This window comes from Apus apus, chromosome 4 (assembly GCF_020740795.1).
Source record: "Apus apus isolate bApuApu2 chromosome 4, bApuApu2.pri.cur, whole genome shotgun sequence".
NCBI classification, from domain to species: Eukaryota; Metazoa; Chordata; class Aves; order Apodiformes; family Apodidae; genus Apus; species Apus apus.
In genome coordinates this window covers 46,515,620-46,540,420 of record NC_067285.1, presented here as the reverse complement: position 1 = coordinate 46,540,420, position 24,801 = coordinate 46,515,620, and the positions used below count along the sequence as shown (strand labels likewise).

General features: G+C 40.0%; 1 protein-coding gene across 2 annotated transcripts; it reads right to left on the bottom strand.

The window, feature by feature from the left end:
• Nucleotides 1-1,793: 1,793 nt before the first annotated feature.
• Nucleotides 1,794-24,580, bottom strand: METTL14 (methyltransferase 14, N6-adenosine-methyltransferase subunit). 2 transcript variants are annotated; one of them, XM_051619432.1, is made up of 11 exons: nucleotides 24,425-24,580; nucleotides 23,797-23,885; nucleotides 23,006-23,093; nucleotides 15,701-15,781; nucleotides 15,210-15,297; nucleotides 12,805-12,895; nucleotides 11,119-11,260; nucleotides 8,692-8,784; nucleotides 7,179-7,295; nucleotides 4,339-4,549; nucleotides 1,794-3,320 (listed from the first exon to the last, which is right to left on the bottom strand). In XM_051619432.1, exons 1-11 carry the CDS (start codon nucleotides 24,443-24,445, stop codon nucleotides 3,007-3,009), a joined length of 1,335 nt encoding a protein of 444 aa, XP_051475392.1. In that variant the 5' UTR covers nucleotides 24,446-24,580; the 3' UTR covers nucleotides 1,794-3,006. The 2 variants fall into 2 exon arrangements, with proteins under 2 accessions (XP_051475392.1, XP_051475391.1); XM_051619431.1 differs by lacking the exon at nucleotides 24,425-24,580 and adding an exon at nucleotides 24,110-24,217.
• Nucleotides 24,581-24,801: the final 221 nt, after the last annotated feature.

Sequence of the window (24,801 nt, the reverse complement as noted above, 5' to 3'; positions counted from 1 at the left end):
TACTCAACATAGATTTAGTCATTAGGCCTTTTTTTTCCTTTTTTAACTGCTGCAATCATTGTCCTCAAAATTACTTCATTTTACCACAGAACTTACCTACTGCATGCTTTTTCACCCATGAGAAGGACCCTATTATGAAATGGATTACTAAGCTTTCCTCCATCTTACTGAATTGACCATCATACCATTACACTGGTTGATTTCTAGTACAACAGTAAAGCTGCCACCGCGTTTACCACTTTTGGAAGGAGAAATAATTTTTCTACTATATATAGAAACAGCAGGACTCATTATCTATCACTTTCAGTTACTCAATGTATCCTTAAAAAGCCATGTTCAAGAAACAAAACTTGAAGCTGTTTTCCATGTAATAAGCTTGAAGTGCTCATTTACTCTTTTCCAGAGTGCATTCTGGATATTCCTCTCCCCTGCCAAGGATTTTAAACCAGCTGAGTATTCTAAAATTAATCCACGGACTTAATGCTATTTAACTTCCATTGTCAGAGCAAAATTGAGGTATGGTCCAAATCAAGTGATTAAAAACTGACCAGATGTTTTTACTTTGTAATCAGGGAGGCTGAGGATTAGTGCCTCAGTACAGTATGTTCTAAGTGTCATCTCCACAACCACCAGTGTGACATGAGGCCATAGGGCACACGCCCCCCCCTCTGCTGAGGCCTTACCTGTACAGTCAGCTCCATCCTTGCTGAAATAGCCCCTTCAGCTGGTGGCCTGCAGGGACCTTTCTTCATAGAGCCATGTAGAATGTTCTTATTTTCCTTGTCATTCAGCCTCAATTAAAAAAAAAAAAAAAAGGTCAGTTGCTCGGCAACATGTAAATGACACTTCCCTGGTGAAATTGGTCCATACAGATAGATCTAATCTTACATTCTTGAGGAGTGTTCTCTTTTCCTTACACTACTTCAGCTATTTCACAGAATCACAGAATCATTCTGGTTGGAAAAGACATTCAGATCATTGAGTCCAACTGTTTACCTAGCACAAGTCCTTAACTACATCATATCCCTAGGTAGTATGTCTATATGACTCTTAAAATACTTTCAGGGATGGTGCTTTTCACCTGAGGGGAAAAAAAGGGATTTATTTGATAGACTATTTTCACAAGACCTTGTGCAAGTAATTTCCCAAGTCACTGAAGTCTTGAGCAGCACCCCAACTTCTGCAAACTGATAGAGGTGCAACCTCTCAAACGGTTACTTTTGAGTCTTCTGTTATGTCCAGAGTAGCCCATGCACTGAACTATCAGCTATGGACATAAAATTTAAACGGAAAAATGGGAATTAACATTTTCTGCTATTTGAGAAAAAAAGAAAACGATTTGTCACTGGGATAGAAGTAACCTTCCTAAGGTGAAGAGTCTCCCCTATTTACTTTCTGATTAAGAAAGAATATGATTCAAAATAAGATTACCTGTGGCAGGTAACTTCATCAGATGCTGTTCCAGTCTTCCCTCAGATGCTGCCAGTTTCACCACAGTCAGGTGAGTACAGCCCTTAAATCACCCCCTGCCCCAAATCCAGTCACCCTTCAGAGGTGTGAATGTACCACAGAAAGAGACAAATGTAAACCATGAGGGAATTGCCTTTTCACTCCCGCTGCCCCTCAGCAATCATTACCATGGCCATGAGCTGTGCTCAGGTTTCATCCACCAAAAGAACAGTTACTGCCTGCTCTTACACAACAGTAGGGAGGAAAACACAATAAAACACTGATTCCAAAACCTCAAGGAGAACAAACCCACAAAATATTAAGAAAAATATTTAAACATTAGCTTTGATAAACAAGTTTAATAATCCATTACTTTACAGGACAGTTATTTAAAAGCTAGACTTCAAAAGAGAAACATTAAGAGACTTAAAAGCCAATTTTCCAACACTAAGACTGTGATACGCCAACAGACCGGTTTGGTGAGCCTGTCAAGTATTGACCAAGAAGTTCAGAGGCATGGTTTGCTAAAAACAGATCTTGGACATAACCAAAGTGAACACCTTTCTTGTCACGCGGTGCTCTGGAGCTGGTCACCAACCATCCATTTCCAATGCATGTAACTTCCACAGACAAAGCAAAATTCTGCTTTTGATCATTGCACCCTCACTACCCAGGTGACAGCTTTCAAGAAACACCTCACCTTTCCAGCAGAACCTCCAATGAGGTCTTTCAACTTCTTACAGTGCACCAGCTCTGCAACAAAAGTAGCTTTCCCTGCCAAAGAACAAGGCCTTTATGAACTACTTGAGAAGCAATCCTGACCTATGCAGAGTTCTGGACTGCATATAAACATACAACTTCTGCTTTCCATGAAGCACAACACACAACTGCACAGAACTACTACTCTCCCCACTGCAGACATGAAAAATGACTGCATATATATACTCCACACATGAAAAATAAACTTGTTCCCTATTTCCAGGAATAATTAGGAAAATTTAAACCAAGTAAGAAAAAATAGAATTCTATTTATTCCATTTGCTCCTTGGTCTCAGAGAAGTTAAAACAGGTGTCCATACAGACACAGCCTTTCTCTTCCATGAGTAAGTCTGCTACAGCCATGCAATTCAGAACTGCATTTCATGCCCACTTCACCACATTCATCCAAGTCAATCCAAACCTGAGCCTCCAGAGAAGGAAGAGGAATCCAGCTTTTGGAGAAAATGACAGTTAACAAAGTCCACACCTTGCAAAGTTCATAAGGGAAGAGAAGTATCTTCAGTCCTGTCCGAGGCCTGAAGAGATGGTGCTCCCTGGTTTAGAAGCTGTTGGGAGGCCAAGTTCTGGTGCTGCTGGGGCAGGACCCTGCCTGCCAGGTGAGGCATGTGCCAGCCCATCATGGGAAGGCAGAACAGCTGTAACTGCACCAAAACACATTTTAAAAGTCATCTAGCTTGAGTCCCCAGTGTAATTCACTTCAGCAAAAATGAGACTAAGAGAAAGATTCAGAGATGAGGCACAGGACTGAGGGAAGAATCAAGTACCTAACAACAGTCATCAGCGAGTGGGGAAGCCTCCTCTATGAGTACCCCCACGCCCCCCTCTGAAGCCACCCCTCTCGCCCCGGAAGTTAGTTCTGTTCCTCTCTCTGCCTCTTTCTCCTCGGCCTGCTGAAGTCCCTCCTCTTCCTCCTCCCCTTGGAGCACCACCTCCCCGGTCAGACTTGGACTTGGGCGGTGGTGACTTGGGCCGAAGTCTCTCAATCTCCTCAGTACAGCCGGTCAGATGGGAGTTTGGAGCTGTGAAGTACGAAGAATATGTTTCTGCATTGAAATTGCTGTTTGTGAGGGTGGGTCCTACAGTCAGCCAACCTGGGGAACAAAACCAGAGTCAGCAGAAGTAAGAACAACCTGCATGCTTCAAGGCCAGTATTGCCTTTTTCCCAGGAAATAAACACTCAAGTGATGGGGACAATGATTTACACATCACGAATACTGAACAGAAGGAAAAGGTCACTTTTAGGAAAGGCAGAGTTGTTGAAAAGATACGATTTTAGTCTGATATTTCTAAGGGCTTCATTTTCCTTTATTTTTTTAATTACATTCACCCTGTGGTTTCACAGGACTCCTTCCCTGTCATTCCTACTTGTTCTTACACCACAACAATGTTTTCCAGCCCCTCTGGAACCAAACTAAATCAGATCAGTAAATTAATCTCATTTAAAAAGAATGTCATCCTCCTCCTCTTTTTAAAAGGCATTTAAACTTGAATTAGGTAATTTTGTCTCCAGAAACCAATTCTGACAGTGCAGCCAAGAGCACAGCATGCTGGAAGCACACATTTGAAAACACAATAAAGTAACAGCCCATGATACAAAAATAGAGCTTAAAGAGTAAATTAACCTGTTTATGCACAAACATTGTCATTGACAACTGATAGAAAAGCCTCAAAAGGTGTCAAAATAGACTTTTTTCTTCTAGTCTGTATTCTCCTGCACTTCATCACTTATAAATGATAAACTGAAAGGCCTGATCATTGAAACAAAAAGCACTTCACCAGGCACTAAGTTCACAGGGATTTAAAATCAGTTTAGAGAAAGAAGTCAAACTTCTAAGAAGCATAAACATGTGAACAAGCAAAAATATTGGTTAACAAAAAACTTTCTTCTGAAAAAATTGATAGAACTGGTAGTTGTCACAGACTTTCCAAATGACACTGGTTTGTGACCAACAGATTTTCACAACCCAAAAATGTATCTCCTTGAGAATTATGCATTAGGATTAATTACCGTCTCAGCTTTCATCATAACCCATCTTGTGGCGTCAGATGATTTAAGAAGGTTAAAAAGTTAAATTTTAGTTTAACACCAGACATAAACATGACAGTTACCTGGTCGAATCGTACTGTCCCTTCCAAAAAGATGAAGACGTCGTCGTCCGAGGCAGAAATGCTCAATGATGTGAAAAATCTCTACAGGTTTTTCTATGTTGCCAATTTCAGGTTCTTCTGTGATGATGAGGTCAATGTCAACGTTAGCATGGATGAAGTCACCATCTGTGCTGCGACGCACAGTCCCCTTAATGCCCATGAGGCAGTGCTCCTGTGCACACACAACACAGCAGAGGAGCTGTCAGATGCTGCACATCCTGCTGTGGCACAGACATCCCTGCTCTGAGCACAATGGAGAGAAAAGGAAATTCGGGGCAGAGTAGATCCTACTCTTATACAGAGAAAACTCTGAAGCACCAACTAGACGAGAACAAGCTGCAGCTACAAAAAGAGCCTTTTGAAAACAAAGCACAGAGTAGTTTAAGCTTTCTGGCTTGATGAACTACACTACCAAGTGGTAAAACTCAGAGGATGAGATAAGATACTTGAACTTCTTCAGTTACATAAAAAAGTTAAAGCTTCAAGTTGGAAAGGCTGAGGAATCACCACAAGGGAAGAGAGTAGATGGCAAGAGTAAGGGAATGGTTACTATTCCAATTAATTCTTGTATCAGCATTCTGATCCTATCTTTATCCATATGAATAATTTTCAAAGTTCTTAGTCATAAAACGGTGAAAATGAAATGTACTTTTTCATATTGCACTTGTTACAAAAGTAGCCTTAACCCTCAGATTCATTTCTTAGAACCTGTAACTGCATCAAAAAAGTAAAAACACCATCTGTCAATGCACTCTCAGTCAACTCCAACAGCATTAAAAATGTTCTTTAACAGAAATATGCATTGTTTTCCTTTCCTCTAAGAGATTATTGATCACTAAGTAAGTAACTAGTATGCAGAATCTATGAATGAGGAATCACCATAATTAGCACAGGATGAAAAGAGAGTTCTACATATTAAATTTGAAGCTCTGTTTCTGGGAATACTGAACTCAGATGAGTGATTTTCCCCAGTATCATAGAACACTGATTCACTAAGTGCCACCAGATGGCTCTAAAAAAATTGCAGACAAAACTATGTAATGATTTCCAGATTTTTGGCAAGATTTTTAAGAGTTTGTGACTGAATTTGAAGAGCAGAATAGGTGGCCTGTCAAATCTATGCAGCTGGTCAACTGCACTCAAGCTACATGGCTTTTGAACCTTAAATTTAAGTGGCAGAATTCTTCTAAGCAAATTACCCATCAAGCAAAGCCTTGTAAATCTAGTTGTTAGGGGAACTATCCCAAATATTTCTTCTTCTAACACGTGGAATGTCATTCATTTGTACCTTAAGTTCTACAGCAAGTGGCACAGCATGAAGCGTCCATCTATAGAGATGCTTAAGCTAACCATAACAGGATAGCATTTGCTGCTATAATCACGGGTAAACAAATCTTGCACAACAGACTATTTATTTTGTCAGAATAACTAGCTTCATTTTCAATGTTTAGTATAAATGGTGACCTCAACCCCAACCCTTGCTCAATAAACAAAGAAATTCTCTAATGTCAGACACTATTCTCCTCTGTTAAACAAAGTCTGCCCGAAATCCTCCTGTGTTAGTTTTAACTTCTCCCTCACAAGTGAGCTGCACATATTTGCCTTACTATATGCAATAAACATACACTATTTATAGTTATAAATATTTACAACACTACAACACACTTTCAAACAAACTTCAGATTAATGTAAATGCAAGTGAAAGAAAAATTCCAGATACATTAAAGGAAAATTTATACTCCTAAAAAATGGTAAATCTGATACACAGTTGAGGATGTTTCATGCTAACAAATGATTAATGGATGTCAGGTTACTGACACTTGAAATTACTGTCATCCAACTCACTGTGTTCAGTAAAACTGCCAGTTTCACCTACACATACCCAAAGCAATTATTAATCCTATCTACATTTGTCTAAGATATTGAATAAGTTACATTTCAGTCTCTTAAATCAGAATACTTTTTTTCTCTGCATGTTCTTCAACACACGTCCTCTGTAACACACCTCTAAGACACTGTTTCATTTAAACCAAGCTGAGCAGTTCTGTCACTTGCACATTACAGTCATCCTCAGAAGGCCAGGAGATGCTGACTGAGCCACAGTCCCTAACAGCCTTCTGCCTGCTTCAAGCTCTGGGCACATGGCTGCATGTGTGTTTTTTGAACCATTATCCAGTCTTCCAGTTTTTCTTTTATGACTACATCCATTTATAATTTACAGTTTTAAAGACTACTTCTGACATAAAATTTAGTAAAATTTTACTGCTAATTGTACTTCCATTCAACAGGTGTTCCTCCACCAGCAAGTTTTCTGCTCTAATCTGGAAAGCAGCTTGCATTCCACACAGAATGTATTGCTAATAGACTAACTGCTTATTTACCAAAACAATCCAGAAGTTAAAAACACTGGGGGATACATCAACATTTTCTATTCATTTTCCACCTTCCTCTTAGGATTTCATTCTTGTTCCATCAATCTATGAACCCTCCTCAGCTACCTGCATTCCAACAAGGCTCAAATGAGTATCATATTTAGAGGAATATAGCAGAAAGTTACCAAGTGGTGTTAAATAAAAGTGAAACTTTACCTCACACTGACTAAAATCAAGAAGGGGACAGAACTCCATCATTCATCCTGTGAATACATTTATTTCCAAACAGCATACTCTCTAGAACGGAACTGTGATGTCCTCATGTCTGCTTTCCTGAAAGTGTGTCACCTACTGCCGTGGAGCACCATGTGTTTCACTAGCATGAAGAGACAGGATGGGAACAGAGGAGAAATTAAGCCAAACCTTTACCTTGGTTCTTTGGAACACAGCCTTAGGGTCTAGAGTCTTGGTCTTTCCAGGATTGTTCTTATTCGTTTTAATCCAACAAATGTCCTCACATCTTCTGTAACCCCATTTGCGCAGACACTAAGTATTACAGACAAATAAAACAGGTCATACTACACCAAAAACTGGAGTAACCTAAACTGAACGCTCATATAGGTGCTTGATGCTTCCTAAAGCACAGCTAGAAGACAAATTTATCACAGTTGAATGAAACACTGAGTTTACTGGCATGACTGTACTATGTTTTGTGAAGCCCCCTCCTCGCAAACAAAAAAAGCAACTCATGTGTACATTGACTTGTCTACAGCTCACTTTTTAATTTTTTAATATCTAACTCCAGCACAGATTCTCCCCAGGAGCTCTGCACTCATGTTTACCTACTGACACTTGAATTTCATCAAAATCAGCCCAAGCAACATAGTGATCAGCTGCCTTCGCCCTGTCTCCACTAATACCTGCACTCTGGCATTTTTCACATCCATGTAAAATTCTATAAACATGAAGAAAAATAGTCAAAAATCTTTGCTACCATTTTGTGTTTTTTCCCTATATCTAAAAAGAAAAAAAAACACAAACAAACAAACCCCCCCCAAAATCTGACATGATTTATTAATCTTTAACTCCTGTAAGCATTGTCTTGGAAAGGGAGTAAACTGGGACTCAAGGACTCAAGCTCATTAGATTATTGCTGTGTTCAAGAACTGCCCAGCTTCTACTAATATGTCCATGACCAAAATCAATCTATCTATCCAAAATAACTACTTTAACAAACCTCAGAACAAAAAGCAGATAAAGCAAACAAATTAGTAACCACACATTGTCTTTTAGCAAACACCACATTGTTTTAATAGAAAGCACAGCTCAAACTAAGCAAAGGATATTTCAGCACAGCAAGTCAACTGGAAATTCTAATTTCACCTTCCCAAAGCACAAGCAGCATTACTCTGGCATACAGAAAGATTACTCTAAAACTCCAAGATCTGATAGGGAAATACAAGTTTATAGAGCTCATGATGAGTATTTTCAGAGTTTTCTGAGAATAAGCAGTGCTATGTACACAACTGTATCTCACTTTCTGTGAGATATACATCAGCACCTTTACACTAGCATGAATATTTGTAGTAGAAAACTATTAAGACCTCAGTTAAAAAAAAAACCACGTTGTAAATGCACTCAACATGGCAACCTACTCCTATGGCAACATGCATACACCAAAACCAAGACAGCAGTACAGCTTTCTAGAGCCTACAGAATTATGCTTCCTCACATAGTCACAGCGACTCACTGGGAAAATAACAGTATCTAAACAGTTAATGTCAGATGCAATTAGTTTTTTTTTTTTAATGAACTTAAAATCTCCTCTACCACAGTAACAAAACATCTCTCAGCAGTTACAGTTGAGAATACAGAAAAAGCCAATGATAAAAATAAACTCTTAAGCCTGTCGCAGATAAACTGAATTAAAATATCATCTTACCACTCGGCCAAGATCCAGACCCTCTCCTGAACCACACCACAGAAACACAAATGACCTTGGGGCAGCAATTTCTTCAATTTCCAATTTCATAATCTAGTAATTATAACATTGATAAAAGTGTTCAAGTTAAATATAAATCACCAGTTATACCAGGAAGAATAATAAATAAGTCATGAAGTATTATCACAGAAACCATCATGAAGCACTTTTATTAAAGATGTTAGTCTGTATAGCATTCACAGCCATCCTCTTAAAACTGTTTTCCAGAAAGTATATTGTAAAAGTTATCAGTACCAAAGTTCAAGTTTTCAACATAGTTGATGACCACTTGGAATTTCTGTTAAAAAGAATAATTATCTGTACAGAAAATAATACAACCCACATGATTTCCCCCCTTCACCCCCAAAATTCTGCTTCATTTTATCATTCCATTGGTAGCAAAAAGATTTAGTAAGAGAGCAATAGTGCTGCATTTCAGCCCTGGAGCTACTTATATGATGCTTGTGAAGAGACACTGCTAAAAAACAGCTTATTTCCTATTACTATGTAGGAAAGACATTCACTCCCATTTTCTCTTTTAGGAAAAAAAACAACAGCAAGAATTTATCAGGACAGTGGTTCAACAATGACAAACAAGTGACATTCAGGATGAAATAACTTCAGATGCAAAGCATCTGTTACTCATAACAAGTTGAAAGGATTCTTGTGTAACTTGCTAACACATCAAATCAAGCTTCATTCATTGTGAAGAAAACGTAGTAGAAACCATCCTAAGAGGATGTAACTCCCAACTCACAGGATGATTACTCCTGCCTCCAACACTTCCGATTTTAGTGTTAGGACAGACTGTGATTTTTTTTTGCTGGGTAACACTGCCTGGCACCCTTTTTGCCTGATTTAACAGAATGGCTGACACAGAAGCTATCTATTCCTTAACACATAGTTACCAAGTCTCTTACCACTGGCATGGATGCCCGCATTTTCAAATTTGTACCTTAAAGGTACAAATCACCTTGAATTTTATTTTGTTCTCATGATCCTTTAGTTTGATTCACAAGTGATGCATGTGCAGGTTTCAGCCCAAGGACAAACTAAATCCAGTTTTAAAGTAACACCATCATCCCCTCCCCTCAAACTGCATAAAACACCAATATGAAAATCACAGCAACAACTGCTTCAATCTACCAATTCACTGATGACAAATAGGCTGCTAATGCAGACACAGTGCTAAGGCAGACACAGTCCTGCATACCTTTTAAATAGGGTCTCTAAATAGTAGGTATTTATTAGTTGCATACTCCCATCCAAATGTCTGAACTAAAAATTCCTGACATGGTTATGCAAACATTTTTTATTTTTTCATCAGCTGTTCCTTTCTACTACAGATTGTCTGTTTTGCTGTAAGGGTGGAGACATTTAGTGGCTTTTTTTGTTTGTGTTCTTTTTTGTGAGTTTGTTTGACTTTTTTAATGAGTACAGTATAGATACATAGGGTAGAGCCAATTTATCGTTATTTAACATTAGCATTACAAGTTCTTTATTGAATGCCCAACTGAAGGAATTCTCCAGGTCAACCTTAAGGACAGGGCAACCTGGCAGCAGGCTTTGTCTTCAAGTTGTTATGCTTTATGACATCCAGCACTTCATAGCCTCCAGCCCTCACCTTGCTTTACCAGAACCGACTTTATTGAACAGGGAAGGACACAAAATGGAGTTGCTTATCAATACATCTTGAGTGTTTCCTTCTTTACAAGCATCTACATGCATTACTACAGAAAGAACTTTAAAATCTTTTCTCTAACTCAATCCTCTAAAGGTTTACAAGAGAACAGAACAGGAGCACCAACAGCGATCTCAAAAGATAACATCATGCACATTAAGATTTCTCCTTGTTTCCAAAAAGAGGTCTGAAATCAACATGGCTCCAAAGAAACACCTCTGATGTGACAAAACAGTAAGGGAATGCATAAATTAAAAAAACACCACAAGTAAGGTCTATTTTGGTAGGCTTCTCGGGATTACAATTAGTTTGTTAAAATTTCCTCATGAACCAGTAATTTGGAGAAATGAGGCTTGACAGTGAAGCATACTTATCTACTCTTAAACAGGGTATTAAAAAGTATACCTTAAAATATCTTTCGGAATTTCAAGAGACAAGGAAACCTTTACAATGGATATTCTGAAGTTCAACAGCGAAAACCAAACAGAAAACTCATGGGAGAAAACCCACATTTAAGTTTTCAACCAGGCTGATGGAGAAAAAAAGGTATATTTAATTAATTAAACTCCTCCAAAGCCAAAAAGTCTTTTAACATAAATAGTCTAGGCATTCATACAATATAAAACATTTTTATATAAAACTAAACCCTTAAACTATTTTCTTAAATACATGTATGAAATCCTTTGCACAGCAAGAAAAGTACTTACATCATCCCAGGTCCAGCATTTTTCATTGGCAGTAATGCCAGTCTCTCGGTAGTATTCTTCCAGTGGGGGTTCCAGGAGAATCACATCAAATTTGGACTTCAGTTCCCTAATATCAAAAGCTTCCAAGTCTGCTTGTAAATACCTGTTTAAACAAAAGATGACAGATGCTTGCACTACTTACAACAGTGGTTTGAAAACTAAACCCCCCACAGCATTTGTGTGTAGCCAGTTAAGAGCAGGGTCTCCTGTGGAGTTCATACAGCTCAAATGCACTAAATCCAGAGAAGATGCATAATGTGTTCCCACTTAACCTAGGCTGGATGCTGTTGCATTAGATATTTTTAAAAGTAATCTCTCTATACAGTTGTTAGGATTCTAATTCAGCAAGCAGGAAAACAGATGCCCACACAGACTGTACAACAATATCTAGTACAGAATCACTGAACTTCTACATCCATGGACTATACAGGAGAAAACATCCACATTTAAGAAGCAAACAGTCACTGCCTGCCTAACAGACTTCTATTTTGCTTCATTTTGGGAAAGTGGCATTTTTTAAGAACTGTCATTTATTATATGTTACGTTCAGAAGATACTGAATACTGGAAATGTGGCTAGTTTTCATATAACAGAAATGTATTTCTCTATCCCTATAACAAAAGCATAATTCCCTCAAATACTGATTTGGCCTTCACATCTGCCTGGCAGACACTGCTGCATCACTGTCAAAAAAAAAAAAATCACACTCCCCTCCCCTTCATACCTCTAACCTTACAAAAGCTGCTTAGCAGAACATCACTTCCCCCTTCCTAAGAAAGTGTCTGGAAAAGATTATTATTCCATAATATAATAATAATATAATATACCAGAAAGCAACATTTGATTACTATTTTTCCCCTTTCGTGCTTCAAGGCTAAGAATGTGGAAACATATCTAACATTCAAATAGCAAGATGAGCTTTGCAGTTTGTATCTCTGTTGTTCAGAAAACTATTTCAGAGGTTTGTTTATGTGACTATCATGAAAAAAAATGCTATTTTACTTCGTAGAGATTAGGACTACAGTACATTAAAGGCATTAGGTTCACAATCACATTCAAATTCCTGGGAATAACATGCTGCATGCTTATACTGTGTCTAATGTTCAGCAAAAACTCAGAGGTAATTCAAAGTTGACAGGACAAATCACTGCCAGCTAGCCTAAACTTTTTTTTTTTGTTCTTAAACTACAAATTAACATGGATACTAAGATAACAGCTGAACGTTATACAAAAAAGCTGCTACAAGAATAACTAAGGTTATATTAAGAGGCCAATTTTTAAAGCTTTTCTTGTTATTGTAAACTGCACGGTATAATGAGATTTGCCATCATATGATGTTCCTTTAGTTCCCAAATTAAAGCCTGCAGCTCAATCAGTTGACAGTTCTGTCATGAAAACCAAAGCTTAAGATACTATAATCACACACTGGAAAGAAAATCTGGTTTCTATACTATATTAAACATCTTGATTAAACTAACAAAAAACCCCTGAATTTATCTTCTGAAGCTTCAGTTTATTACTCTGTGTATACAAACAGAAATAGAAAATGCAAATTCTGAGCAGGTGCTAAAGATAGAGATTTGCAAAGCAGACAGCTAACTTCAAACAGGTCTGAAGAAGAAAGGCATTTTCCACGAGAACACTTACATGGGAGGAGTGTTAGATTTAGATATCAGCTCATCCTTCAATCTGATGAGCTCTCTAAGTTTTGGATATTCTTCAAACCTATCTGCTAAGCCTAAGAAGAAGAAAACATGAAGTTAACAACCACTTAGAGAGTAAATCTGTATCAGTTAAGCATTGTCCAGTATACTGAATAGGTCCAAATATTAATACTTAGCATCATTTGAATTTTTGTTTGAACAAACCAAATCCTTCAAAGCAGTTTTTTGTTTAGTACTTCACAAAAGCCTCCTGCCTTCACCCAGTTAATGATGGTTCTTACTGAATGCAGTGGCTATGCTCTTACCTTCTCTAGAGCACTACAGCCATCAGGAGTTCGTAACTCCTTTTAAGAAGGAAACAACCTTTCATTTAAATTAAAAGATCCAGAAGTATGAGAGAAAGTTATTTTGTTATGCCTCCCATCCATAAGTTTCTATTAAGATCTAAGTAACAATCATTTACACAATACTCTTTGAAAACTATTTCTAAAGCAGCAACTGGAATGTGGCTGGTTTTTTTAGGCAACCCTTATATTGACACCTTGTAAGTCATGAAGATTTGAACAAATGTGTATTTATTTGTTGGGTTCCTGTACTTAGCTTTATGATCTTAAATTTTCAAACCTTCCATATGTACAGAATGCAAAAGTGAGAACCCTAATTAGTTTTTCTGCAGCAAAATTTTTAAAAAAGAAAACAAGTAAGCAAATTTTTTCAGTATATTACATTCCCCCACCAAAAAAGTAAGTAGAGACAGTGTGGGTTTATTACTGCAAGCAGTAGGCTTAGCACAAATCAGAAAGGTACCGTTTCTGCCTCCAAAGTACCAGTTCAACTTTATAGGAGTTACTTACAAAGCTTCACACTGATTTAAATTTACAACTTTAAATGCTCATAATTTTAAAACAAAGTAAAAGCAAAGTTCTTGGTATCTAACCTTATTGGCTCTTATTACATGTACATAAAATATCTGACAATTATTATTATCCTAAAATACGTAACATCTTAAAAACATCAGTGCTCTGGTTTGCACTGCTGTCTTGTTTCCAGCCAGTGCAAGTCAAATACTCCTGACCAGCAGAAACAGCAGCCAGTTATCAGCAGCCATGCAACAGATACAAGAGAATTTTCAATCAACGTGACTCCAGTTGTTTTTTTAAATAACCAACAAAAAAACCAAACAAGCCAAAACAAACCTCACGGGTCTCTCTCCCTGTCTTTCAACAGCAACATCAAAAAGATGTAACTAGGTGTTTTGGAACACCAGCTTCCCTCCAACTTTTTGTAGGGTCATGTCCAATTACTAAGTAGCACCTAAGCAGTCTTTTGATGTCATGTAGAAAATGTATGCTAACCAATATGCAACTTGACATACCTCATGCCTCACAAAGGTTCTAGACCACCTGCTGCTGCTGACACCTGCAGTTCCATATTAACACTCATTAACCAACTTATCTGGTCCCTTCCAATTCTCTGAGCAGCAAACAAGTCAGAGGAAGTAACATGGGGTGCTACTTCTTAGGACTCATTTCAACGAACTGTGTGTAACTATTTCAAGTGCATAACTGTGAAGCCCAGATGCTTTTCAGATAAAGACACAGACCTGAGTCAAAAGAGTGTGCTTTTCCAGATGTGTTTCACAGAAGCATTCACAAAATACAAAGAAACAAACTAACTGCCCTAATAGGCTAACAAAACCTCTCTAGGCTGGCATCTATAAATACAACACACTTTCTCTAACAATCTTTAACTCCATTAAATACAGATCTGTTGCAGAAAACTGCAGAGGGTGGTGTCCTGGTTTTTTAAAAAAACAAGTAACTACCAGGCACCTATTCTGGCAATCAGGACCAAACCACACGTTAGTTTTAGAAAGATAAAATTCAGGTCTAACAAAGTAACATGTCAGTAGTAAGTTCAGTGGTGGCTGAATGAACACAAACTTAAAGAACAACAACCTATAAACTCAATAATATGTTGAGCCTTCTAATAAGTTGTCAGCAGCTACATAATTTAGCTGGTAAATATTATCCACAACGCTTACTGACTTCAGTATTTTCCATACTTAACATGCTACATGCATTCTTGGGGGCAATATGGTCCAGGAAACAGCTGAACTCATGAGTCAGTTATTCAAGCTTTCAAAGGTTTCAAGATTTGCTCAACAGACTCATCTACTTTCTGGAACCAAGAGAGATTAGTTTTTTAAAAATCTTCCTGGTTAAATACTTGGAATAAAGCCAAGAGTAAGAAGAGGCTTGGTAATAATCACCTCCTAACTGATTAAAAATAAAATAATTATTTTAAATTTATATATTTATACGCATGCACACAGAGAGACTAAACTATCAAGTACAGCGCAGCTACATTTCCTAGTCTATGACATACCAACATCTCTGATGAAGTTCTGGGGTCTGTGTCCTGTGTCCACAAAGTGCTGGCAGTAGTCATTGTGTGGATTTAGGCTTTGAGTACCCTGGAGAACAAAAGGGAGTTCAGTGAGAGCAATGGGGAGATAACTGGACACACACACACATATTACATGTGTTAGTCTCATAAATAAGAAAGTAATAGCGGGGTTTGGGTTTTTTTTTTTCAACGTGCCCTTGTGAGCTATTCTAGTCAAGACTATCACTGTGGGTTTAGTTCCAAATCAAGGCCACCATTACTACAGATCATTGCAAGCTGACTCAGATCTTTAGACAAGTCAATACAAACACTAGTTTGTCATATCTTTCAAAAGCAACTTTTCTGTAGATGTGAATGCTTGTCATTTACTTCAGCCTTTAAAGATCTATTTCAAATACCATCCATTGCAGAAAGTGTTTAACACAACTATGCCAGCTTTGGCCAGCCTTCTAATTGCAAAAGCACCTCACCTTAAGGAAGGTACTGGAATCCTTGTAAATCTCTTCTTCATAGGGCAGGTTCTCTTCATCTTGCTGCAGCTCTAGTTCATCCTTGGAAATAAAGCAGATGTTAAAATAATGCAAGATCATGCTGTTTCCTCATTATGATTCTTCTTCTTAAGGAAAGAAGTGTGCTGTCTACAAACAGAAGTCTCCTCAAACAGCAGATCCTAAATGGTTCCAACTCCAGTTTTGGAAGAGAAAAAGATTACCTGTTCCCCAAAAGATGTGCCTCTCTCATAAACCAGGAGAGTGTTACTGGGAAAGGCCTCTGAAAGAAGAATGAAAGAAGAATCCCTTCATTTCTAAAGGCTGACAGTGTAGGCAGTGCTGTACAAGGTGCAGAAATGTTTATTTTTGTTCCCAAAAAATTTCACTTCTTGGACTAAAGCCAATTACATATTTTCTTGATGTTCTTCTGTAGCAGAACTTTTGAACTTTTATATCCACTCAGTCACCTCGTATGTTCCGAGCTTAGCACCTGAAACCATCTCCTCTATATAAGCCTGTTAAAGTCCACACTTTACAGAAAGAACACATGGTACCAACCATTATTTCATTTGGACTGTCCTTAAGTCTAAAATTCTCATTTTGTAGCCTCAAAATTTACAGAAAACAGGAAATATACTGCAATTATCTTCCCCAATGAGTGTCACAAACTGTTTGCTCATCAGAGAGTTTACCACCCTTGGAAGAAAGGGCAGGCAACTCAAGATGAGTACAGAGATCTTTTATGAGGTCATACAGAGAGAAAATTAGAAAGGCAAAAGCCCAGCTGGAGCTCAGGCTGGCCACTGACATAAGAGAGCCCGGGACAATCTCCATCCCTTACTGGATGCCGGGGGGGAACATTGCAACTAAGGATGAGGAAAAGGCTGAGATACTTAATCTCTTCTTCACCTCTGTCTTAAATGGTCAGATCAGCTACCCCCAGGGTGTTCAGCCTCCTGAGCTAGAAGATAAGGATGGAGAGCAGAACAACCTCCCCCATAATCCAGGAGGAAACTGCTAAGGATTTGCTACAGCATCTAGACACTCACAAGTCTATGGAGCCAGATGAGATCCACCCAAGAGTACTGAGGGAGCTGGCAGAGAAGCTTGCCAAGCCTCCTTCCATCATTTATCAACAGTTTTGGTTAACAGGGGAGGTCCCAGATGACTGGAGGCTGGCTAATGTGATGCTCATCTACAAGAAGGACCCAAAAGAGGATGCAGGGAACTACAGGCCTGTCAGCCTGACCTCTATACCACGGAAAATCATTGAGAGGTTAATCTTGAGTGCACTCACATATCAAGTGCAGGATAGGCAGGTCAGACCCAGATCAGAACCCAGGTTCAGGAAAGGCAAGCCCTGCTTGACCAACCTGATCTTCTTTGATGACTAGTTGACCCATCTAGTGAATGAGGGAAAGGCAGTGGATGTCATCTACCTGAACTTCAGTTAACCCTTTGACACTGTCCCCCACAGCATACTCCTGGAGAAGTTGGCAGCACATAGCACAGACAAGTGCACTCTGGGTAAAAAACTGGCTGGATTGCCAAGCCCAGAGAGTTGTAGTGAATGGAGCTGGACCCAACTGGCAGCCAGTCACCAGTGGTGTCCCCCTGGGCTGTTTTGGGAACAGTCATGTTGAATATCTTTATTAATGTTCTAAATTAGGAGATCGAGTACTTCCTCAGTCAGTTCATGAATGACACCAAGTCGGGTGGGAGTGCTGATCTGCTTGAGGGTAGGAAGGCTCTGAAGAAGGACCTGGACAGGCTGGATCAATGGGCCAAGGTTCAACAAGGCCAAGTGTTGGGTCCTGCATTTTGGTCACAACCACCTCAGGCAATGCTACAGGCCTGGGGCAGAGTGGCTGGAAAGCCACCCAACAGAAAAGGACCTGGGGGTGCCAGTTGACAGCCAGATGAACATGAGCCAGCAGTGTTGCCAGGTGGCCAAGGTCAATAGCATCCTGGCCTGAACCAGGAATAGTGACCAGAGAAGTAACTGCTCCGCTGTACTGGACACTGGTGAGGCTGTATGTTGAGTACTGTGCTCAGTTCTGGGCCCCTCACTACAAGAAAGACATTGAGGTACTGGAGCATGTTGAGAGTAGAGAATAAGTCCCATGATGAGAGGATAAGAGAACTGGGATTTAGTTTGGAGAACACAAGGCTGAGGGGAGACCTCATCACTCTCTACAACTACCTGAGGTGGGCTCTAGCCTGTTCTCCCAAGTAAATAACAATAAGACTAGAGGAAACGGCCTGAAGTTCTGCCAGGGGAGGTTTAGACTAGGAAGAATTTATTTACCAAGAGTAGTCAGGCACTGGAACAGGCTGCCCAAGTAGCTGGTGGAGTCACCATCCCTGGAGGTATTCAAGAAGCACGTAGATGTGGCACTTCAAGGCGTGCTCTAGTGGGCATGGTGGGTTTTCAAGGTTGTCTGTTGTTGGTTTTGTGGGGTGTGGTTGTGGTTTTTATTTCTTTTTCCTGGATGGACAGTTGAACTTAGTGATCTTAATCATGACAATTGTGTGATTCTGTGACTTTTGCAGTTGCAGCTCAGAGACCCACACACAAAACACTGCAAGCACAGAGAAAAAGAAGCCATACCTTCAGATTCACATTTGAATAAGAATCTTTCCTAAGGTTTGAAGGTATTTGGCTCATCTAGCTTTTGCTTTGCAGTTCTCCAATAAAGTTGCTGGAGCATGTCCAGAGAAGAGCAACCAAGCTGGTGAAGGGTCCAGAGAAAAAGTCATACAAGGAGTGGCTAAGGGAACTGGGATTGTTTAGTTTGGAGAAGAAGAGGCTGAGGGGAGAACCTCATTGCTCTCTATAGTTATCTGAAAGGAGGCTCTAGTGAGCTGGCCTCTTCTCCTGAGTGACTAATGACAAGACTAGCGGAAAAAGGCCTGAAGTTGCAGCAGGAAAGGTTTAGACTAGATATTAAGAAAAATTTATTTACCACAAGAGTTGTCAGGCACTGAACAAGCTACCCAGGGTGGTAGTGTCACCATCCCTGGAGGTATTCAAGAAAGATGTAGATGTGGCACTTCAGTGCATGCTCTTGGGGACACAGTGCATTTTTTGTGGGTTGTGTGTTTTTGGTTTTGTGGGGTGTGTGGTTGTGGTTTGTTTTGTTGGTGGTTTGGCTTTTTTTCTTTCCCCTGGGTGAATGGTCAGACTTGGTGATCTTACAGGTCTTTTTCAACCATAATGTTCCAGACCTTGTGGGAAGGACTCATGAAGGAGAGGTTTGTGGAGAAGTCTCCCCATGGGAGGGACCCTGTGGAGAAGCAGGGAAGGACTGTAAAGAATCCTTCTTCCTGAGGATGGCATGGCAAGAACCACCAGTCTGTGAACTAACTCTAAACCCTAAACCCCATCCCCTGTCCCCCTGTGCCACTGAGGGGAAGGAAGGAGAGAAATCGGGAACAAAGTAATTTGGGCCCAGGAAGAAGGGAGGGGTGAGGTAACACAGGCAAGTCCTGCTGTTTGCATTGTCTGTGTCCTGTGTTTGATTAGTGTGAAACTGAATTAATTTTTTTCCCCCAAGTTGAGTCTGTTTTGCCCAGGACCTTAACTGGTCAAGAACTCTCCTGTCCTTTGTCTCAACCCATGAGCTTTGTCCTCCTCATCCCAGAGTGAGTGTTGAGTGAGCAGCCATGGGGCTCCTTTGTTGTTGTGTTGCGCTCAAACCATGACACATGACAATCCTGTGATCTACTGTATTTTACTAGGATACATATGCTCTTTCATATGTTATTGATTACAACAGAAATCTTGATCAGTTAATATAGTGCTTCATGTGAGGAGAAAAGCAGCTGCAAGGCTGAAATATTTTTTAAAAAGGCATTTTAAACACACTGAAATAGAAGATGAAGAACTAGATTTCTCACAGAAAAGAATTCAGCTTCTCCCCCAACACTCATTTTAAGTCAAAATATGTGGAAAAGGGGCTTCTACTACTGCTACATTTACCCTATGCTACATAAGCTGTCTGAATGCAGAAGCAGAAATTAAGTGTTCTCCCTATTTTGATGCATTTAGCTGTTGAAATTTTAAAATAAGTTCTGTTTTCTTTCCAAATCTGAGCTTTGAACCAAGTTCTGAAATACCTGGTGTTTAACAGGTCACAGACTCCCACTCCCCATTACTCAGGTGAAGGACGTACAAAGACAATGGTTTTGGTTTTTTTAACCAGACCAAAAAGAGAAACACTACTATCAGAAACAGCAACAGTGTTCACAAAGAATGAACACCAAACAAGCAGCAGCAACTGTTATCCAAGCAAAAAAAAGCTGAAAACTTGAATTTCTTGACAAACTGCTTATGCCATCATAAGCTTACACCCATTTCCCCTCTTCCTCTAAATCTTAGCCTTTTGATGATAAGCACACATTAGGCACCTACTTCTGAATCATCTCAGTTATCTTCATGCCTTCATAAGTGATTTTAAAAAAAAGTTGTGCCCACAGAAAATAAAGCCCACACCACCAGCCTTCAAAGGGACAAGAACACAGTCAAAGCAGAGACAGAATGTAATTACTAATACGATATATTAGGTTATGGTAATGATCCTTGTTTTTCAAATCTAGCATATTGTTGCTGAGTAAGGGAAACAAAAACTGCCCACAATATTCAAGCATAAAGTTTTTTCAAATGACTAAGAGATACACCAAGTAATTATCATGGTTCAAAGTAGTAAGATGTTTTCAGCCTCCAGAACAGTATGGCACAGAAGCATTCCAAGCTCACAGGCCACTGCTTGCAGAAACAAAGTAAAACCAGCCCAGATCAAATTAGGCTGGCAGACAGCAAATAGGAACCACAGGTGTTTCTTTTTACTTGGTACAAAGTTAAAACTCTGCAAACTCTTTGCCACAAAACACTTTTGATACCAGATGCTCATACAGGTGCAAACAATTGCATAAATTCACCTGGGGAAGGGGAGAGGTGGAGCAACAATCACAGCACTCAGAAGGCTAAGAAAAGCCTGGGAGTTGCAGCAGTTTTGTCCCATTGTCTGTAACTTCCAAGGTAGCTCAACTAACCCTGGTACAACTGCTACAGTACCACAAAACAAAGATTATTGCAGAATTTCTTTAGAACCACAATTCAACTTTCTGACCTTAAAATACCCATATTTGTTTTTTGCTAAAAATGTGTTTTCTTCCCATGTCCCCGTTCCTATGGTTTGCAATGCAGGGTCAGGCTCCAAGACAGAAGTCAAGCTGCCAGCAGTAAGCTTAACGAGCTGCCTTGCCGCCTTTTATTTCTAGATCTGCCTGACACTTATTATGAACCATCACTATAAATTTACATTTACTCTAAGAAAAAAAATCAAACACACATAAAAAGGCCTTTTTCTGTATCAGATGTTGCTGAGTGGCTGAGATTAACATATTTCATCTTTAATCTCAGAAAAACTGCTCTCTCTCTTCCCTCATACAGAGAAGTTAATGTCACTGTTCAGCCTTCTCTCAAAACATCAGTGTAAGGTTTTTAGGTGTCATCTACTCAATTCACTTTCCATTTGGAACACTACAAACTGACAGAAATCCTGTAAAGCACCCACCTACATTTGTTTCAAGGCTTCATGCCCACATATGCACACTCTACCCTGCAGACCCTGCACCATCAGGCCGCATCACAGTAACAATAATGTCTTATCTTCACAGCAACCCACTTTCACCAGCAATTGCAGCTGGATGCTCAGGCTCCAGCTAGAGCAGTAGAGGTTTGAGGACATATTCATTGCCACCAAATCTGAAGTCAGGGCACAAAAATTCTAAAACACTTTGAAAGGATTAACTGCTACCATCATGCAGAACCCAACACTGCAAGTCAAGGCTTGAGAGACATACGAGTCACTTTAGGTTGGAAATACTTAAACTTAATTTTCCTAACAAAGCCAACAAACTTGCAATATTTGTCTGCAACACTAATAGTTAAGTCTGTTACTACTTTTGTCTATCAAACACAATCCAATAGGGCTTGATACCATAAGGATCTAGAATTTTCCACCAGTTCATATTACAAAACTAAATTTGAACAGGCTCAAAGTACTAATGAAGAAGTTACATAACAGGATTTTACTAAGTTCTTATCTCCTTGCCAACAGGGAATTAACAATGCCTGCAGAAAACAGCTGATGACTCCACTATAGATATTCTGCTTGGGGGCTTCAGGTTTCTTAAATCTACTAATCTGAGCCACATATTAACATTTTCTAAAATACAGCACACGTCTGGCCACTTGCAAGTGGTTACTACAGCCCATTTCAGGGTAAGTCTTCTGCCAATTGAAGTGACTTATCCATATATTCCACAGAAGAAAAAAAAAATCAGTTGTTTAACCACATACTTGGTGAAGCAGTAAAATAAACTGATACGGGCCAACCACTAATGCAAGCATAAAACTCCCAATCACAATGTGCACAGTCAGTGCACATACTCAGTAAATCCCTTCTTTCAAATAGTAACTTAACTGATTTGCTAGACGAGATACACAAACTACACTTAGCATGTCTGTCCACTTACAAAGACTTTAGTAATTCATCATCAAAAAATAACCTGTTAGCAAGGACTGCTGGTTCTTAGATGAGCATTTGAAAAATGAAAGGCACAACGGTCTGGCAACCACTCATACTTCAGTGACCATGGAAGTGTTTTTGTTTGATTTTTGAACTGAACTTCTCCTCGATATTTTGTATACTTACAGCACAACCGAAACCAAGCCTCTTACTTCCATTCCCTTTGAATTTCTTACTTGTTCCATTCATCCAGAACTGCATTACTTTGCATTTAACAGGCAGGCTGGCAGACACCCTCAGTCTCCCTGTATCTCATCCAATTGCTAGATGCGTGCTTTTCTTATCACAGAAAGAAATTCTAGTCAAGATTTATGTTCTTTGGGTACCCAAGAGCACAGAGAATTTACCACATCTTCCCATGTAGGACAGCCAGCCACAGCACACTGCCTTTGCCTGTGGGCACTATCACCTAAGCCTCCTTCCTCCCAGAATCCTCTAAACTAAATTGAACCTCCAACCACTGGGTCTGGCACATGTACAGCTCAATGCACCTAAGTCACATCTGAAGACAGCCACTTTGCATCTATCCTCCCCCTCTTAGATCTCTGCAGTGGAAAACATCGAGGGACCTGACACTGAGGGACATATTTAAAGTATGGCATTTTTATTTATATGCACACACATTTTATATATCCCTGAGAGACACATGAACACCACAGAAAACGCAACTTTTTCCTTTTGCTATTACCTTATATTCTTCAATCTCTTCCTCATCAGCCTCTCCCTCATCTGGGTATTTGCGTTTTGCATTTGGTGCAGAAGTATCATAAGCAGCCCTACAAACATGCAAAAAGAATTATCATATAAACAGTTTCTCTCTCCAGACCAAGCATTTCAGAAATCTCCAATAATCTGTCTTTACTATATGTTACTGTTACAAATTTGAAATTATTCTGAAACTTCATCTATGCGAAGTTGTTCCTCTCTCTGGGTATTTGAGACTAGCACAACTTCTTAAGGACGGAAGTCCTGAAAACAGGTATCTCGCTTCTTCATTTTTCTGTTCCAGAAGATGCATCCTATTTTAACCATGCATCTACAAAATTAAGCGTGCTCACACAAGAAACATACTGTTACATATGAGAATTAATACACACTAGATACTCTGTCCTAGAGATGTTTATTGTTCCATAAGAACTTTCAAACCAAATTGCCCTGTAACTGCTCCTGAGAGAAAGCATAATGGTTATAGGACAATGCAGAAGGCATATTTCAAATTCACACCTCAGTTTTGCTCCACAGTAGCTTCTTAACACGAGAAACAAAAGTTTGCCCTGTCTTCCAAATTACTATTAAAAGTGAATGACTCAGCTCTATACTCACCTTATTCAAAGGTCACATTTGAGTAATTAAAGCATTTTATTTTCACTGAGTTGCATGTTTTTAAGTAACTGGTAAGATTTAATTTTGCTCTCTTGAGCACAACCTCACCCATTACCATTAAAACCCCTTAATTTCTAACAGAAACCGCACACTAACCGACACGTTTCTCTGGCTTCAGCGATCTCCCGCTGGTCATCTTTACTGTTCAGCACGGCTCCGATACTGTCTGCGTTTTCAGCTCCCAACTGAACAAAGGGCAAGATAAATTCAAGCCGCAGTTACTACCGAATTAAAAAAAAACCCGAACCATCAAGCAAAAGAAACCCAAACAGGAACACTCAGCAAGACAAAGGGCCGCCCTCCAGACCCGACAGCCCCCTCACCAGCCAGGCTCGCCTGCAGGCCCCCGGCAGCGACCCCCCCCCTCCCCGGAGGCCACCCGAGCGGCTCCCCAGGGCACCGCCGCTACCTGCTGGGCCAGGAGCTGCCGGCGGAGCTTCTGCCGCTCCCGGATCTCCTGCAGGCGGCTGTTCATCGCCCCGCCGCCCGCCGCGCGCCCGCCGCGCCGTCACTTCCGTCCCCTCCGCCGGGGCGGCGGCCGCGTGACGCGCCGGCCATGGCGTGCGGGCCTCGGCAGCAAGCGGCTCTGCAGGGCACGTACCAGTGATGGAAATCCGGCTCCTAGGCTCCCCAGGAGTCACCGGGCAGCCTCCTTCCTTGCCTGCCTGCCTGCCCGGGATCTAAGCGTGTTTAAGGTGCCGATGCTAAATCCATTTTCACTCACCCACTGCAGTACAAGCCTCATCACTCGCTCCAGGCAAGCAGCTGCGCACAACCTATAGCGAGCTCTTCAGCAGGCTTTGTTCTCCAGGGTATAGCACAGCTGTGCCAGCTTACTGCCATTTGTTGCAGTTTGGGGGCCCATATCTTCATTTCACCTTCAACAGCTTCTCTTTGTCGTGTGCTCTTGAGGCCAGAATGCTACTGCACATCTCCCCCCTGAGTACATCCTTTATACCCAAGTTTGGATCTCCGGTGTCACTACCTTAACCTTTATGTTTTGCCTACATCTTTCTGATTCTTTAAAAAGTTCCAGTTTGAAGGAGTTATGCAAAATCTTTAATGCATTTTAATCTGATTTCTGGTCTCTTGCCTGCTTCC